The following is a 17,858-nucleotide window of genomic DNA, read 5'->3' on the forward strand; positions in this document are numbered from 1 at the left end:
ATGGACAGTAAAATAGGGCATTTTGAAACACCCTGTTCCATCTATCTCCTGGTGGGTCTGCCCTGACGCTCTCCCCAATTCTAACCATTTTTTTTCGTTCAAATTTTTTTTTTGCTTTTCAACATTTATCACAAAAATAACATAACAAAATACAAAACAAAGAGAGGGGGGAAACACACCACACTACAATAGACAATAAACACTCAAGAGAATAAAATAAAAAGATTATCTCTTCAAATATCCAACTTTCATCGCATTGATGACTGACTTCCTTGAATCCCCTCTAACTGAATTTCATTATATCTCCTTTATAACAGTTCTCCAAGTTCATCAACTTGAGGGCACAAAGGGTCCATAGCTGTTCTCTTAATTCTCATTCCCCAAACCTCTGAAGCCTTGAATGCCCAATTTTACACAGAGAGTGTCAGAGGAGGGGAATTTCTCTCTCTCCCTCCCCTTCATTCTGATGAAGGAGAGGAATGTCCAAATCCTGGATACGATATCTGAGAGGGAATCTGGTTCTTGGGGTGTTTCTTGGATCACGATGTCAGTCTCTGACTCTGCCTAATCTTCACTTTCCCTCATCTTGCCCTCCAACAGCAAATATCACTCTAGATCCAGACACAGCCCATCCCAAACTCATCCTGTCTGAGGATTGGAAAAGTGTGAGAAGGGGAGACAAAGAGCAAGACCTGCCTGACAATCCTGAGAGATTCAGTGACTGGCCTTGTGTGTTGGGACGTGAGGGATTCACAGCAGGCAGACATTTCTGGGAAGTCACTGTGAAAAGTGGGGAATATTGGACTTTGGGGGTCGCCAGGAAGTCTGTGGAGAGAAAGGGCAGCTTCTCCTTAAGCTTTGTCGACTTCTGTCCTGAGAGAGGGATCTGGGCTGTGGGGAAGTGGGAAAGCGAGTACTGTGCCTGCACCTTCCCTGATGACTCTCCTCTGTCCCTGAGTGAGGAGCCCAGGAGGATCCGGGTGACTCTGGACTATGAAGGGGGACGTGTGACTTTTTATGCTGCTGACTCAGGAGCCGAACTCTACATGTTCTCAGGAGCAAAGTTCTCTGGAGAGACCCTCCTCCCTATTTTTTATCTGTGGGGAAATTATAAAACCCACCTCAGGATCTCCTGAGGAGACTAAATCTGCCTCTCAGGCCCAGTTGGGAGTTTCTTTCCAGACCGGAATGACAGGTCTAAAGACCAACATTTACCTCACAATAGCAGTTTTTGGGTTGCCCTTTGAGAGGATTCATTCCAGTAATGATCTGCAGAAGCAGCAAAAGAGACAAAAATTGTAGACTCCCCTCCCCCGCCATTCCCTTGGCAGCAGACAGTAACACTGTAAGAGTTCCAATAAATAAGACCTCAATAGGAATTCACTGAATTTATCTTCAAACACGCCTTTGGCTGATTGGCCTACAATGCCCTTTTAAATGTGTTGTGGGAGTGCGGATTATTGGTTTGTTTTTGTTCGTTAAATGTTTTGTAATGCGGTTGGCATTTCACTGAGCCTCTTGGGCTTGCCGATCAGAAGGTCGGCAGTTCGAATCTTCTTCTTCTAAAAAAATAGTTTTTATTTGGTTTTACAAGTATAAAGTTATAACATTATCAAATACACTCAAATTTAGAGATTTATCTGAATCTCAAGACTTCCCACCATCCTCTCCATGGGTCTTATTGTCATCATTTTCAGCTGCATATTATTTCATTGTCTATATTTTAAGTCTATCCAAGTTATCCAACGTATTTGTTACATTACAAGTGTTGTTAAAATCCTTAAATAAATTATAAATCTTTCCCATTCTTTCTTAAAACTTTTGTCTTCTTGGTTCCTAAGCCTTCTGGTCAGTTTTGCCTTTTCAGAAAAACTGCTAGGCAGTGTTTCCCCAATCTTCAGCCTCAGATATCTCTAATTCGTTAATTTCCTTTCCACACAAAAAGTCCAAAAGGGGGCTCTTCAATTGTTAATATCACTAAATATCAAGAATATTAATCTTCCAGTCCAGCACAACAACTTTATCTCCATCCGCTCTTATGTGAATTTTCTGGTGTCAAAGGAGAATGGAGTTTGAGGTAAAACGTTTCCCACAGTATGAACAGTTTCAGCCTTGTGTGTATTCTCATATATATTTTTTAATTTTTATTGGAAATTTTATTTACAGCATAACATAAACCCCCACTCCCCCAGTACTGAAATACAATAAATATAACATGCAACAATACAAACAACCAAATAAAAGACTTCCTTTATCCTGTATCTGGCCTCCTTATTTACTTCTTATAAGCTGTTTCCTTTGATTTTTCTAATTATAACTTAAATATCCACAAAGTCTCCTGCAGAGATATAATTGAAACAAGTCCAGGTAGGTATTTTAGGGCACTGTTTTGTGAAGTATTCTCTGCATTTCCCCCATGCTTTTTGAAACTCTTGTCTAGTGTGATCTCTAATTGCCTCTGTTAATCTAGCCAGTTCAATATACTCTTAACAGTTTGTCTTGCCATTCCTTTTTTGTTGGCACAATCTCTTTTTTCCAGTTTTTAGCAATTAGGATCCTTGCCGCTCCTGTGGCATAGAGGAATATTTTCTGATCTTCTATACCTGTGTCTGTTATCCCCAGTAGAAAAGCTTCTGTATTTTTCATAAAGTTATACTGAAACATTTTTTTAAGCTCATCATATACTATATTCCAGAAGCTTTTGCTTTTTTCACAGGTCCACCAATCATGTATGTGTCCCCTCTGTTTTACCACACCTCCAGCACAATTTGTTTTTGTCTTATACATTTTAGCTATTTTGGTAGGTGTTAAAGGTAAAGGTACCCCTGCCCGTACGGGCCAGTCGTGTCCGACTCTGGGGTTGCGTGCTCATCTCGCTCTAGAGGCCGTGAGCCGGCGCCGTCCGAAGACACTTCCGGGTCACGTGGCCAGCGTGACGAAGCCGCAGCTGGCGAGCCTGCACCAGCGCAGCACACGGAAATGCCGTTTACCTTCCCGCTATAAAGCGGTCCCTATTTATCTACTTGCACTTGGGGGTGCTATCGAATTGCTAGGTGGGCAGGAGCTGGGACTGAACGACGGGAGCTCACCCCGCCACGGGGATTCGAACCGCCGACCATACGATCGGCAAGTCCTAGGCACTGAGGTTTTACCCACAGCGCTGTAGCAGTCCCGCTGTTCCAAGTGGCGCAATTCAGCATAAAATAAAGACGCAGAGAGCTAGCTTATTTCCTTGGACTGATGGAGCAGCTCTTTCAGACATCTTCTCCTCTCCAGTCCGGTCACTTTTATTACCCTTTGTTCTCTCCAGCCGCATGGCTGCTTGCCAGTGTCTCATGTTACCTCATCTGGCCAGCTTAAACCCACCCACACCATATAGGGTCAACACTGCCCAGAGGAAACACAACTCCTTTTAAGGTCAATACAATTCTAATACATTGTAAGGCACAAACATGCTGGTCACTGGGTCAGCAAGACACCAGGTGGCACTACAAACCTTGCCAGGGCTTTCTGGCTCCCACCCTGGCTCCCACATGCCCTCTTTCTTTATATTTTAAGCATAATCATATATATCAGTACCAATGGCTTTGTCGAGCGCGAGAAGCGACTCTTTTGACACCGGAAGCGGGCCGTGGACTGGAGAACCATGCAGTACATACAGAAATTAAGAAAGGAATACATTGTATATAGCAACACAAAAAAGAATGAATACATTGTATATAGCAACACAAAATAATGCAAATAACTACTATAATAATCACTATAATCAATAAATGTCGAAGCCAACTTCCATCAGGAAGCTAAGAATGTAAGAATTCTGATTCCATGCTGCATGGTAGGCTTCCTTTCTAGTTTATTAGCCATGCACTGGTGTCACTTCTATAGCACTGAGATTGGTCACTGTATGTTCCTGTAAGAGAACAAGAGCTATTAAACATGAATTTCAATGTCTATTGACAGTTTGGATATATGCCCCATGATTCTTTCCCCTCTTTAATTTGAAAACAATGGGGACAGGCATACATACCCAACATTTAGAAGCATGCAATAAACTAGTAAACTTAATCATAACTTGTACAAAAATATTATTCCTCCATATCTTATGATAATTTTCACCCTTAAAAGTCTTATTCAACAACACTGTTCTTATAGTTCGAGAGTGGCTGAGCCGTGAATACTGCCAGCCAGTGTAGGATTCAGGCAACTGCTGCTTGCCAGCCAATAAGGTGAAATATGGTGGTTTCAACTGGACTGTGTCCTCTGCTTCTCTTCCTTGTATAACGGTGCAGCAAAGGATGGCAAGGCAAATGGTTAGGAAGGCACTTCCACAGTTGAAGGGACTCGCCATGGCCGCACGCATCGAGCTAGAACCCATAAAGGCTTGTCCTCGATGTCCACTGCCGCATACCCTCGTCCCCACGTGATCAGCGGGACAGGTCCATGCCATGCGGGATCAGGCAAGCGTCTGTACACCACCAAGGGGTGGGGGAGTGCCTCCTCCTTCCTAAAATGCAATTCCGCAGGAGTATGGGTCCTAGTATTTGGATATAAAAGAATGTTAAGCACAAAAAGAACTTGGTGAACAGCTGAAGGAATGAGTGCTGTTCGAATGCTTCGGCCGCCAAGCAGTTTTAGCAATAGTGTTTTGAACATCAGGTGCGCTCTTTCCACTATCGCTTGCCCTATGGAGTTAAAGTGTATATCATGAGTTAATTTCACATTCCACAACATACAAAATTCCGAAAATGTTTTAGAAATATATGCTGGACCATTATCAGTTTTGATACGCGTAGGTTTACCCATGACTTAGAAACAGCGGATAGTGTGCTGAAGTAAGGCTTGCAGGGCAAGAAACAAGGAAAACAAGTCAGAATCCAAAGAAGGAGTTATATAAGATATTGGTAAAATAGCAAAAAGCGATATACATACTGAGTATCCACAATAAGATTGAAAGATTGAGTAGGAAAGGATTGAAAGGCAAGAATCACAGCCGCTAGCTCTGCTCGCTGGGCAGAAGACTGTGAAGAGGTAAATAACCTTTTCCATTTTCCTCCCTCTTCCCATGTCACCCCCCCCCTATTTTTCGTTCCATCCATGAAAAGGGTTAGTGCAGAGGGGAGAGGTGTGAGAAATAAAGGGTTTGTCAAAACATAAGTGACCTGTGTCAGAAATTGTCAAACGGTCATCCTTTAGAGGATTAAAAATGATGACCTATAAAATCAGCCAAAACAATTTGCATGGCAGCATTTGTGATCAATAAATGCTGCTGTTCAGTCTGTGAAAATGGCATATAAATTGATGCAACATCAAAACTGCTCAAAGTTATAGCACGTGAGCGTCCTTTGATAACAATTGTCTGATGTGGATTCATTTGCTGAATAAATGTTCTTCAAAGGGGTATGAGGTAAATGTAACCATTCTATAATGCAGATAGTCTTCTTCTTGTCCATCTGAGCATATAAATTTTCTGTTGGCAACAATGGTGTAGCAAATACTGCCAGATGCAGCTTGTGTTCAGCACCTCTAGGTGGCGCATGCGGAAAGGTTTCAATGCTTCATTCACAAAATTTTGGCAAAGTGTAGGGGAGTTCCGCATGCTGTTGTGGCAGAACAATCCACTGATATCACTGGGTGGATTGCAAATTGTTATATACTGGCAATGTAAAAGCAAACTGTTCCTGTCTGCTGGATCCAGTGGGATAAAAATGATTCAATATGGCCAAAGTCAATTGTTCAGAAATAAGCTGTTCAGAAATGAGATGGTGCCATTGCTGCAGTTTTTTCTTTTGGTGGAGGCCACTGTTCTACCCACACTGAAGTATCAGTGATCTTGGTTTGCCACGCTGGAAATGCTGTATTGATAGCTACAGGTTGGTTTTTATCTTGTGCTGCTGCCAGCAATTGAGCCTTGTGGGTGGCTGTACCTACAGACTGACCAATGCGTAGCATTGTAGCTGTATCAATGGCAGGAAGGTGTATTATCGGGCGCAACGCAACCTTACAATCCTCAGTGGCATTTTCAAAGGCCAATTGTTTGATAATTATTTGTTTGGCTTCAGGATTTTCAATTTGGCTACTCACTGCTGTAATCAGCCTGTCCATAAAGGAAGGATATGATTCTCTAGGTTCTGGGATTTTTCTCATTGCTTGTTTAGCAGCAAGAGCTGTATCCCTCAATAAGATCTGCAGCAGTGTGGCTTGTACTGAAGCCTGAGCATAGGGCTCACGCCCCATCATAGCATCCATCACATCTGCGAGGGTAATATTTGGATTATTTCCTCTGATTTGTTGCAGTAAAGCAGAAGCATAAACACCACAGGCAATTTCCCATTCGTGAGCAAACAATACACTTGCTGATGGGGGTAAAACTGTACGTGCCAAAAGCTTGAAGTCATCTGGAACCAAAAGCTGGGCTTGAATTCCTGCTGGAACACCAGCGAATGCCATAGTATCCTGAGTTAAGGAACAGGCAAATACTGCACGTTGCAAAGGGGTAGCTGCTTTTGCTGCTGCTGAAAAAGCAGGATCATTTCCAGCCAGACCACGGTATTTTTGCAGATTTGGGTCTTCTGGTGAGGAACTGCAGTCTGGAGGTTTGGGATCTGGGGCTGCAGGCAAAGCAAGGGCTGGAACACATGGCAGGACAGCAGGCTGAATTAAAGAAGCTGAAGCTTGTGTTGGCAATGCAGCCATGGAGATATTTTTTGGTGATAAAGAATCCATAGCATATCGAACCTTGCACCATGCATTTAAATTCCGAACATCAATGCTGGGAAGCCCATGAAAATGTGTTCCAATTTTGTCCCAATGTTTTAATTCCAGAGTTCCTTCTGCAGGAAACCAGGGGCAATGTTCATCAATGCACAGAATGAGCTGTATCAAATCACCCTCAGGGACTTCCAATTTGTTGCAGGAGAGGAGAAATTTTAAGTCTTTTAAAAATTTCTGTTGGGGAGTAGTCAAAGAGCTGCCCATTTTTCTAAAATCAATATTTAAGGGATCGACTAACCTTGGATCCGTAGATGAATAGCGCTTGAAACCTTTACCAGGCGAGGTAAGTCGATGAATATCCACTGCTTGGATCAAAAATCTTCTCACAGTCTGGCCCAGACTGTTTGCTTCAAATCTTGCTTCTTAGCTCTCTTTTAAAAACCTCAGTCGTAATCTTTTATTCTGCCTCACACGGGGCACCACTTGTAGCAGTTCCGCTGTTCCAAGTGGCGCAATTCAGCATAAAATAAAGACGCAGAGAGCTAGCTTATTTCCTTGGACTGATGGAGCAGCTCTTTCAGACATCTTCTCCTCTCCAGTCCGGTCACTTTTATTACCCTTTGTTCTCTCCAGCCGCATGGCTGCTTGCCAGTGTCTCATGTTACCTCATCTGGCCAGCTTAAACCCACCCACACCATATAGGGTCAACACTGCCCAGAGGAAACACAACTCCTTTTAAGGTCAATACAATTCTAATACATTGTAAGGCACAAACATGCTGGTCACTGGGTCAGCAAGACACCAGGTGGCACTACAAACCTTGCCAGGGCTTTCTGGCTCCCACCCTGGCTCCCACACAGCGCCACCCGCGTCCCTTAACACCGTGGTAGGTGTTAAGTACCATCTATAAAACATATTGATTAGATTTTCCCTCAATACTTCACAGGCTGTAAATTTCCAGTTCTTTCTCCATAGTTCTTCTATGGAGAACTATGATCTATGATTCATACGATTTAAGATAAGGGACATTTCAGAAAACTTTCCCAAAAGACTAAACACTTGTGTGGCTGTGTAGGATTAGATTTTTATGCTGCTGCATCACACTGTTGACTCATGTTAAGCTTGTTGTTTGCTAGGACTCCTAGATCCTTTTCACATGTGCTACTGGCAAGTCAGGTGTCCTCCATCTTAAATTTGCACTATTCCTGCCTAAGTGTAGAACCAGACATTTGTCCATATGGAAATTCATTCTGTTACTGGGGCCCAGCTCTCCAATCTGTTAATGTCATCCTGAAACCCGATATAGTATTCTGTGGCATTAACTATTTCTCCCAGTTTGGTGTTACCTGCAAATTTAATCAGCATCCCCTCAAATACCTTCACCCAAGTTGTTTATAGAGACGTTGGAAAACAATGGGCCCAGGACCCTGCAGCACCCCACTTGTCACTTTTTTCCAGGATGATGAGGAACCATTAATGAGTACTCTTTGACCCCCAAAGAGTACTCATTAATGGTTCCTCATCATCCTGGAAAAAAGTTGTAGTCAACCAGCTACAAATCCACCTCTAAGAGTAACATACGGGGCTGGGCAGATTATGGACACCACTACTGGTTCCTTTTTTCCACATTTTATTTTTATTGATACTCATCCGAAGGTATTCAAAAGTTTATACACAGTGCAAAGTATATTCTTATACCTGAATAAAAGAAATACTTTTTAAAATCTAATCTAAAAAGAAATAGGAGCAGGGAGAAGGGAAAAAATAAACAGAAGAAAAAGAAAAGAAAAAGGGAGAAATAGAAAAAGATGGAAAGACTTCTGATTCTCTGTCAAGTAAATATAACAACTTGTTCAAAGCATTCACTCAAATTGACATCCAATCATTCTATTTTCTATAAGCCAATATTTTTTTCAATCTTCAGATCCAGATACTGCATGTTGACTGTCTCTTTCACGCAAAAACCCCACAGTAATTTTCCAATCCTTAATAAATATCAATTGATAATTATTAAGTAATGCCTCTGTAATGCCTCTGAAATCTGACCAAGCGCAGGTTCACGCACGCCCTTCATATTCACGAGGAATTTTAAAACATTACAATTTTAATATTTTTAAAGGAGGCCTTTGATGGCTAAAATATACAACACCAAGAGAAGTACGTTGTGCAAGCGGGAGGCAGTGACTGGCTGTCACCCATAACTTCTAGTTTACGGGCTTACAAACTGTTCTTGAAGACCTCCACAAACCGAGCATTGAAGCGTGTTCTCTCTGTGCTTCTGCACATGGGCAAGCAGTTCAGCACTGACTCCAAAGTTTTCCCCGCAGATAAAACACGCCAACGGCTCCTCTGCCGTGTGGGTCTTCTCATGTTCAACGAGCTCCGAGTTTTTTACGAAGCCTTTCCCGCAGTAGCAGCAGAGGGCTGTGTGGCTACTCTCGCGGGACAGAAACTGTGAGTTCCAAAGGAAGAACTTCCCGCAGTGCGAACATTTATATGGCTTATGCGGTGTGTCGCCTCGGTGAGTTTGCCGATGAGCTTTGAGCTCCCACCAGTTTATGTAGGATTCCGGGCAAAAGCAGCATTTATAAGGTTTCTCGCCTCTGTGGAGTTGCTGGTGTTTGAGGAGGACTGACTTGGAGGAGTAGCTTTTACCGCATTCTGTGCAGGAATAGCGTTCTTCTCTCCCACGGGTTTTTACTTGAGGGATCCAGTGAAAGTTTTTCCCGCAGTGGGAACATTTATGCGCAGTCTGGCCAGTCTGGATTGTCTCTTTCTTTCCACAGTGGGAGCATTTATACAGTTTCTCACCTACGTGGCTTCTCTCGTGTATCAAAAGGTCTGAGCTGCTGCTGAAGCTCCGACTGCATTGCCAACACTTGTATGGCGTCTCCTCCGTGGGAATAGCCCCGTCTGTACTCCCGTGAGCCATTTGACCACAGATTTCCCCACCCGTGTCATATTCCATGTCATTCTCTTTATGCTGCTTGGGGGCATCTTTGCAAACACCCTTTTGGATAATAAATGGATCTGCTTCCTTCTCTGTGACTTTTCTCTTCTGTGTCTCTGCCCTACGCTGGTTCTTATCAGCTTCTCCCTGGCACAAGAAATCCTTCTCTTGGCTTGCTTTCAAGGTTGTCTTCCGCTGCTCTGTTTGTTCAGGACTTTCTCGCAAGCGCTTCTGCCCCTTGCTTTCACTCAGTCGCCTGTCCCCTGCTGGAAGAAAAAGAGAATCAGGGTAGGAATCAGACATAGCTCCAACCAGGGCCTTTTTTCAGCCAGAACACACTGCAGTTTGGTTCTGGCTCCTCCCAGGTGGGTCCCATTGCCATTATAAGAGAACAAGGGAAGTGTTCATGGTGAGTTCCGGCACCTCTTTTTCCAGAAAAATAGCACTGGCTCCAGCTTTGCTCTTTCTGAAGAAGTGCTTCCTGTTTTGTCTATCATGAATCTTCTACCGCTTGTGATACAAAGTATTATGAGAAAGTGGACTTCCTTTTTCTCCCTATTCCCTTTCTCCATTCCATGCCAAAATGTAGACAGCTCTACTATGTTTTCCCCCACCAAATTAAACAGGCCCCAAAATTTATAAGCCGTTTGATTTTAGAGAATCCCAAAACAGTTTTAAAAAATAATAAAACAGTAAGATTGCACTAAAAACAATTAAAATGCTCAGAAAATTAAAACCAGCAATAAACCAAAAACACATCAGCATTCTAATATCTTACTAGGGTTGTCTATAAACAAAAAATGTTTTAACAGGAGTCAAAAAGGGTATGCCTGCCTAATGTCAACAGGCAGGGAGTTCCAATGTGTAGGTGTCACCACAATAAGAGATCAATTTCTAACAAATGTGGAACCTTTTATTCTAGAGGATGTGATCATTTTTGAAGTTCCTTTATGCACATTTTCCAGTTCTAAATCTATCTATCTGTGTGTTTCTGAATTGCATATATAGGTACTGAATTTTTTTGAATTACAGATGCAATTTAAAAAATGGACCTGTCGGCCAAATAGGGAAGCTCAGCACCCAGCCCTGGTCTAGACTGACAAGCTTCCCTCTCTGTGCTTCTGCCCCCTTTGCAAAAATGATTGATCTGCCCCATAATTGAGCAGGACCACAACTTAGCAGGCAGTGGCCAGTTGTGTGGACAGTTTTAGGCCCCAAAACCCACAGAGCTTGAAGGTGTATGCAACAACAGCAGCTAGAGTTTTGATAGCCCAAAAGTGGAAGCTACAGGAGATGCCAACGATAAGAGAATGGCAGATAAAGCTGGTTGAATACACTGAAATGGCTAAATTGACACACAGAATTCGTAATCAGGAGGAGACGAAGTACCAAAAAGAATGGAGTAAATTTATGGTTTATATAAGTGAGAACTGTACAAATATGAAAACATTGGCAGGACTGAATTAAATCTTATATCACAGAGTAATTTTTAACCAATGAAACTGTGAATTATAGATTGGAATAAGAAAACTTGCAGAAGGGAAGGACGGACGTCAATGGCTCTATGGAGCATAAAGTAGGATATATGTAATATGTAATAAGATTTGATGTTTTTGTTGGTTGGTATTGGTGTTCTTAAATCTCATTAAAAAGCATTTGAAAAAAAAAGAAAGAAGGTGACCTGGGAAGACGAGCCTTCCATTTTAGGTGGGGGAAAACAACAAAACTGGAAATTCAGGAGTCCTGAGATATTCGAAGAGACAGACCCCAGAGGAACTCACCCAATAAGCTCACACTCTGCTTGTCCCCCTGCTTGGGCCTTGTGGAAAGCTGCATCTTCACCATGCCCGGCAGAGCCTGTTCTGCCTTGCGGGGATTTACAAGCTCCTTTTCTGACATCTCTGTGATCTGCCAGTGGGGAAGATGGAGGGAAGAAGAGTCAGTTCAAAACCAAGTCACAGTGCAGGCAAAATGTGTGTTTAGAGGTTGGCGATAAATGTTACTTATTACAAGGATTTGATATTATCACAATCTGTCACAAGAATGTAAGGACATAATATGAGCCCCCTGGTCTCCCAGAACACAAAGGGGAATGAAGAGGGTGGAGCAAAGGGAGACAAGAGGAAGGAGTCTCAGGTTCCTCACAACTGCCTCATTGGGTCAAGATCTACTGGGAAGAATTGCTGTGATCACTAGGCCTGAGCTGCTTTGTTTCTTTGAATAAAGAGTGAATTTCACTGACACTTTGTGAGTTACTGCTGACTTGCTCCCCACTCCTGCCTTGACACTGGCTTTGTCAAGGTGGCTGGGTGCCCAATTGGGGCTTTCTGCTTACGAACATTGTTGTATGTCGCTTTGGGTTGCATTGGCAAAAAAAACAGAGTGATAATAAGTTATAATAATAATAATAATAATAATAATAATAGCAGCACAGTGGTACCTCGGGTTAAGTACTTAATTCGTTCTGGAGGTCCGTTCTTAACCCGAAACTGTTCTTAACCTGAAGCACCACTTTAGCTAATGGGGCCTCCCGCTGCCGCCGCACCGCACCGCCAGAGCACAATTTCTGTTCTCATCCTGAAGCAAAGTTCTTAACCCGAGGTACTATTTCTGGGTTAGTGGAGTCTGTAATCCGAAGCGTATGTAACCTGAAGCATATGTAACCCGAGGTACCACTGTAGTAGTAGTAGTCATAGCAACTCAAGACCCAAGAGTGGTTCAAGGGCACCATTTTCGAAACCCAATTCAGGCATGCTTATGATCCCTGCAGTACACATTTAAAGCACATGGCTTCTCCCCATTGAGTTCTGGGAACTGTAGTTTACTCCTCACAGAGCTACAACACACAGCACCCTTAATAAACTATAGTTCCCAGGACACTTTGGAGGAAGCCATATGATCCACACATGCATCAAATGTATGCTGTGGATGTGACCAAGGACACAACTTTGGAAACATCATCTTACCTGCACTTCCCAGCTGTTGACCTCCTTCTGACTCAGAAGGAATTCCTCCGCCAGGGTCACTGCCCAGGCACAGCTCCCTGGGTTACGTTCTCTCACCCAGCTCTGCATCTCCAGTGGCAGGACAGCCAGGAACTGCTCCAAGGTCACCAGCTCCAGGATCTGCTCCTTGGTGTGTCTCTCTGGCTTCAGCCACTGATGGCAACACTCCTGGAGCTGCCTGTAAAGCTTGTAAGGCCCATCGGCCTCTTCGTAGCAGAGCTCACGAAAACACCGGCGCAGCCTCTCCATCTCGGCACCATCCCCAGACGGAGTTCTTGCCTTCTCCTTCCCACTGGGAGTGGCACCCAGATTGGTCTCATGGTCCTCTTGTGCTTCCCCAGCAAGACGTGGCTGGATTTGGGAAGCCCACAATGCTCTGGGCCAGGTGTGGTCACCTGTCACTCCCTCAGAAGTAACCTCCAATACTCTGGGATTGTCCCAATCCCTTGTCTCAGGCACTTGTGGGTTTCTCTCTCCAGAATGGGAATCCTGTAGCATCTTCAAAAACTCCTGCAACTGGGCATCCCAGTTCCTTGACGGCTCATCGTTTGGCTCCTGTTTCACATTTTGTTGGGCTTCCACAAGGAGAACTTCCTTGAGTCTCCCAGTTTTCGGACAAATTGATCTTTGCTCTCCAAATTCAGGGCTCCAGCTCTGCTCCATTTTGATTTCGGGTTCCATGACCAGCTTTAGCACCAGCCACAATCTCTTGCGTCACAGGCTTTTTCTTCCCACAGGGACTGGCCTTGTTGCGCCTCTTCTCTGCTCTCTCTTTCACTATCAACCCTTTAGGGATGCCTCGGCGCTCTTGCTAATATCCTTGTCCTTCAGCTAAAGATATTCATCCAGCTGGACTCTTCAAATGAGACTGCAAACCATCTGGATCTTTCAACAACCAGCAGAATCTGACTGTCCTTGAAGCTAATACGACCAAACTTCAACTACAGAGGGGGGAGTGGAGGGAAAAATAAGAGAGAAAATCTATAGGACTGTTAACGGAAAAATCCGAGGGCTCCCTTGGACAAAAACAAAGATACCAACCAGGATAACTTGGAGCAAAACAGCAGCCTGTAGGCTTGGCCTTTATTGGTCTGTTGCAACAGGGTGCTCCGCTCACCTGCAGGAGAGAGGAGGGGCCCAGAAAAATGGTGTGCAAGGCCTTATAAAGACTTTTGAAATTGCCACCCTGTAGATCAAGACCACCCCCAGAAACATCATACATACATCACAGAAGGGGTGTAACTTAGACCACCCCTCAGATACATCACACCTACATCACAGAAAGGAGGGGTTGAGGGAGGAGTTGTGGTGGTAACCTGAGTGTCCTGTCACCTGGCTGGTTCCCCCTTTCCGCCTCCCCATGAGTACTTTCCAGGTGACAGAGGGGAGTTTGCAGTTTCCTGCCCACAGAGGGAAGAGCTGTTTATTGTCCTTTGTTCCAGTCCCTGCTGAATCCACTCCCATATGCAAGTTCTTTGTGATCTTGATGGTCTTCTGTCTAGGACCATCAGGGTTGGCCTTCATGGAGTAAAATAAAAGTGGAACAGTGCAAATCCGATGTATGGTTGATTTTCTATGAATTTATAACAGAAGCGTAGTGTATGTAGTGTGTGAGTGTGTGTGAAGTTTGTACAAGCTGAATGATTGGGGGGGGGGTTCCTGCGACAGGACTGAAGACTAAAACCTCTCGGAATCTCTGAATACCCCATATTAATTGGGTCTGCTATTTCCGCACCTCCAAAAATCTATTTTAATTCCCAAGGAGCCTACAGACAAAAATACTCAAGGCACATGATACTTAATTCCCCTCCTGTGCTCACAAGCCAAGGTGATGTAAACAGCCAGGATAGCTTGCTACAGCCTCTAAAACACTTTAAAACAATCCCAGAGTCCCTTAGAAAACGGCTGAATTGAGAAGACACTCTTGGAATTGGAGGGGAATGTGGGCTTGTGTCTCTTAACAATTCTCAGTTCCCTTAACAAATTGCGCTCCCCAGGATTTTATGGAGGAACAGTGGCGTAGCGTGGGGGGTGCAGGGGGGGCCGGCCGCACCGGGCGCAACATCTGGGGGGGGCGCGCTCGCCACCTCCGGAGTCGCCAAAGAGCCTCGGGCGCAGGCTGTAGCAGAGCCCCATGTCTCACGGAACCGACGAGCTGTGCATGCGTCCAGCAGGCAGCGGCTCTCAGCGCTCGCCGTGGAGGGCGCGCCAGGCAGCCCCTCCTCACAGCCCCCCGCCGCCGCCGCTGCTGCAGCTGCTGGGCCTTGTTGCATTTTCCTCGCCTCTCTGCCCTCCTCCTCCTCCGGGCAAGCGGCGTCGTTTGGGCGGCAGCACAAGCGGCAACTCGCCTCAGATCACCTGACACGGACCCGCCGCTGCCGCCGTGGCTACCTTACCGTAAATACCCCAGCCCAGGCAGCAGCAAGAAGAAGCTGGCAGCAGCGGCAGGTTAGGGGTTAGGGGGCGCAAATTACTTGCCTTGCCCCGGGTGCTGACAACCCACGCTACGCCGCTGTGGAGGAAGCAGCGACTGCTGAAAGTGGTATGAGACTGCTTTAAATGTATAGTGCAGATAAGGCCATACATAAGATTGGGAGTGGGTGGGGGTTCTCAGCAGCCCTGAAGCAGGGCTGGCCTAAGACATTTTGCAGGGCGGAAAATAGCACCCTGCACTTGGAAAGTCTAACCGTGCAGTGGGAGGGAACCTCTGAGGGTCATCTAGTCCAACCCCCTGCAACGCAGGAAGATGCAGGTGCCCCATATGGGGACTTGAACCCAGACCTCGATGTGATCAGCACCATGCTCTCACCAACGGAGCTATCAGCAACAAAAGGCACAGCACCCAAACCTGGCCATTCAAAACCAGTTCCCCAATTCATTCTGCTTAATGGGAGGGCCAGCTTGCAACTTTTACCAGCAGCTGACCCATGTGATGGGGATGCCTCCGTCGCCCTGGTCCTCTTGTCTTATGAGACCTCCCCAAGCTCAAATAAGGAGCAATTAAAAAATTAAATTAAATTAAAACAGAAGCGGACCTGGGCAGACCCTCCGCTTCTTCCCACCTTTCACTCACCTGCTCTCTCATTTCCCTCTCAGAGAACCTGCCGCCACAGCTACGTCATTCTCAGGTGCCAGTCAAGAGAGGGAGGGAGGGAACCGGAAAGCAGCGTCTCCCTTCCGCCCGCCGCTGCGCATCATCTTCCTTTGACATATATTTGGGCCGCTCTAGGATTCGGAACGCCGTTGCTTTAACCCCTTCATAGCTTGTGGCGCTTAGCTGCGATCACAGAACTTGCCTGAGCAAGAGATGGGCTGGAAGTCTCATAACTGACTGTCAGTGGTGCAAAGCGATGCCCGCATTTCCCCCAAAAAATTAGCATGGAAGTTTATTTTAGAAATCAAAGTGGACATAAAACCATACAATTAAAAAATATACAAAAGGTTGAAATCAGATAACTAGTGTGGAAACATGTGTTCTTAGTTGCCCAACACGCTCCCTCTGCACTACACTGCTTTAGTAATAATCGTAATAATTTTATTATTTATAACCCACCCATCAGCCACTCTGGGTGGCTTACAACATACGTAAATCGTAGTAAAATATCAAACATTAAAAACTTCCTGATACAGGGCTGCCTTCAGATGTCTTCTAAAAGTTATATACAGTGGTTCCTCGGGTTACATACGCTTCAGGTTACAGACGCTTCAGGTTACAGACTCCGCTAACCCAGAAATAGTACCTCGGGTTAAGAACTTTGCTTCGGGATGAGAACAGAAATTGTGCTCAGGCAGCGTGCCGGCAGCAGGAGGCCCCATTAGCTAAAGTGGTGCTTCAGGTTAAGAACAGTTTCAGGTTAAGAACGGACCTCCAAAACGAATTAAGTACTTAACCTGAGATACCACTGTAATTCTTTATCTCCTTGACATCTGAAGGGAGGGTGTTCCACAGAGAGGGAGCCACTACCGATAAGGCTCTCTGCCTTGTTCCCTGCAACTTTGCTTCTCAGTGGGGGAAACAGCAGAAGACCCTTGGAAAAGGACCTGGGTGTAGACGCTCCTTCAGGCAGGGCCAAGGCCATTTAGGGCTTTAAAGGTCAGCACCAGCACTTTGAATTGTGTTCAGAAATGCACTAGAAGCCACTGAAGATGTTTTAGGACAGGTGTTATATTGCCCCAGCAGCTGCTTCCAGTCACCAGTCTAGCTGCCACATTCTGGATTGGTTGTAGTTTTGTGTCCTCTTCAAAGGTAGCCCCACGTAGAGCGCATTGTAGTAGTTCAAGCGGGAGATAACCAGAGCATGCACCACTCTGGCTTGTCATCTCTCCAGCTCCGGCAACAAACCCTCAGGCAAAGGCAGACTGAGGGGGAATTTGAAATATACTTGGAGCTGAGAGTGGATTTCATGCTCTTTATTCAGCTCATAGTGGTGAGGAGGAATGGAATTCCACCAGAATGTCTGCTTTATATACATTACAGTGGTACCTCAGGTTACATACGCTTCAGGTTACAGACTCCACTAACCCAGAAATAGTGCTTCAGGTTAAGAACTTTGCTTCAAGATGAGAACAGAAATCGTGCTCTGGCGGCACGGCAGCAGCAGGAGGCCCCATTAGCTAAAGTGGTGCTTCAGGTTAAGAACAGTTTCAGGTTAAGAACGGACCTCCGGAACGAATTAAGTACTTAACCTGAGGCACCACTGTATTTACACAATGGGCCCCACATGATTAGCTAATTCCGGGATTCACCTGTAGGCCAATCAGGTTGTGGATTCACTTCCACCTGGAGCTGGATTGGGTGGCTCCTGTGGACCAATCAGACTGCTGCCTTTTGGATCCTATTCAACTCAGTACATAACAGAGAGCCTGTCTCTCCACAATGCTTAAGTTTATTTGTTTTTAACATTATTTATGTTGTGTATTGAGTCAAAGGATTTTATATCTGTATTATTATTGTCTGTATCTGCATTAGGGTAAGGTAACTGCCTTTTGGTTCCAGAGGGTACAGCTACTATTGGTTCATTTAAGCTGCTGTATTTGGACCCTCTGTCTTATTGGTTTCCTCCAAAAGGCAGGACTGTGATTGCCTGATATTGTTCCCTCCAAAATGTATCCTTTCTAGCTAGTTCCCTGTCCCTATAAATGTAGCTCTCCCCTCCTCAGTTCTCAGTCTTGTTTGCTTTAATAAAGAAGTG

General features: G+C 44.9%; 2 protein-coding genes across 3 annotated transcripts; one reads left to right on the forward strand and one right to left on the reverse strand.

The window, feature by feature from the left end:
• Positions 1 to 2,259, forward strand: LOC128408790 (butyrophilin subfamily 1 member A1-like). Its single transcript, XM_053378811.1, has 2 exons — positions 1 to 7; positions 601 to 2,259. The coding sequence occupies exons 1-2, from the start codon at positions 1 to 3 to the stop codon at positions 1,134 to 1,136; spliced, it is 543 nt and encodes a 180-aa protein (XP_053234786.1). The 3' UTR covers positions 1,137 to 2,259.
• Positions 2,260 to 8,797: 6,538 nt separating this feature from the next.
• LOC128409228 (zinc finger and SCAN domain-containing protein 21-like) lies at positions 8,798 to 15,856 on the reverse strand. 2 transcript variants are annotated; one of them, XM_053379523.1, is made up of 4 exons: positions 15,740 to 15,856; positions 12,628 to 13,607; positions 11,443 to 11,569; positions 8,798 to 9,924 (listed from the first exon to the last, which is right to left on the reverse strand). In XM_053379523.1, the coding sequence occupies exons 2-4, from the start codon at positions 13,345 to 13,347 to the stop codon at positions 8,921 to 8,923; spliced, it is 1,851 nt and encodes a 616-aa protein (XP_053235498.1). In that variant the 5' UTR covers positions 13,348 to 13,607; positions 15,740 to 15,856; the 3' UTR covers positions 8,798 to 8,920. The 2 variants fall into 2 exon arrangements, with proteins under 2 accessions (XP_053235498.1, XP_053235497.1); XM_053379522.1 differs by having other exon boundaries at positions 8,798 to 9,927; positions 15,740 to 15,853.
• Between the last annotated feature and the right edge of the window lie 2,002 nt (positions 15,857 to 17,858).

Source organism: Podarcis raffonei, chromosome 2 (genome assembly GCF_027172205.1).
Source record: "Podarcis raffonei isolate rPodRaf1 chromosome 2, rPodRaf1.pri, whole genome shotgun sequence".
Taxonomy (NCBI): Eukaryota; Metazoa; Chordata; class Lepidosauria; order Squamata; family Lacertidae; genus Podarcis; species Podarcis raffonei.

Excerpts from the sequence above, each read along its gene's own strand:
- LOC128409228 (XM_053379522.1), bottom strand. The coding sequence starts at position 13,347 with ATGGAACCCGAAATCAAAATGGAGCAGAGCTGGAGCCCTGAATTTGGA. Across the intron at positions 11,570-12,627 it reads TCAACAGCTGGGAAGTGCAG|ATCACAGAGATGTCAGAAAA; the intron begins GTAAGATGATGT and ends CCCCACTGGCAG. Across the intron at positions 9,928-11,442 it reads GCAGAGTGTGAGCTTATTGG|CAGGGGACAGGCGACTGAGT; the intron begins GTGAGTTCCTCT and ends TTTTTCTTCCAG.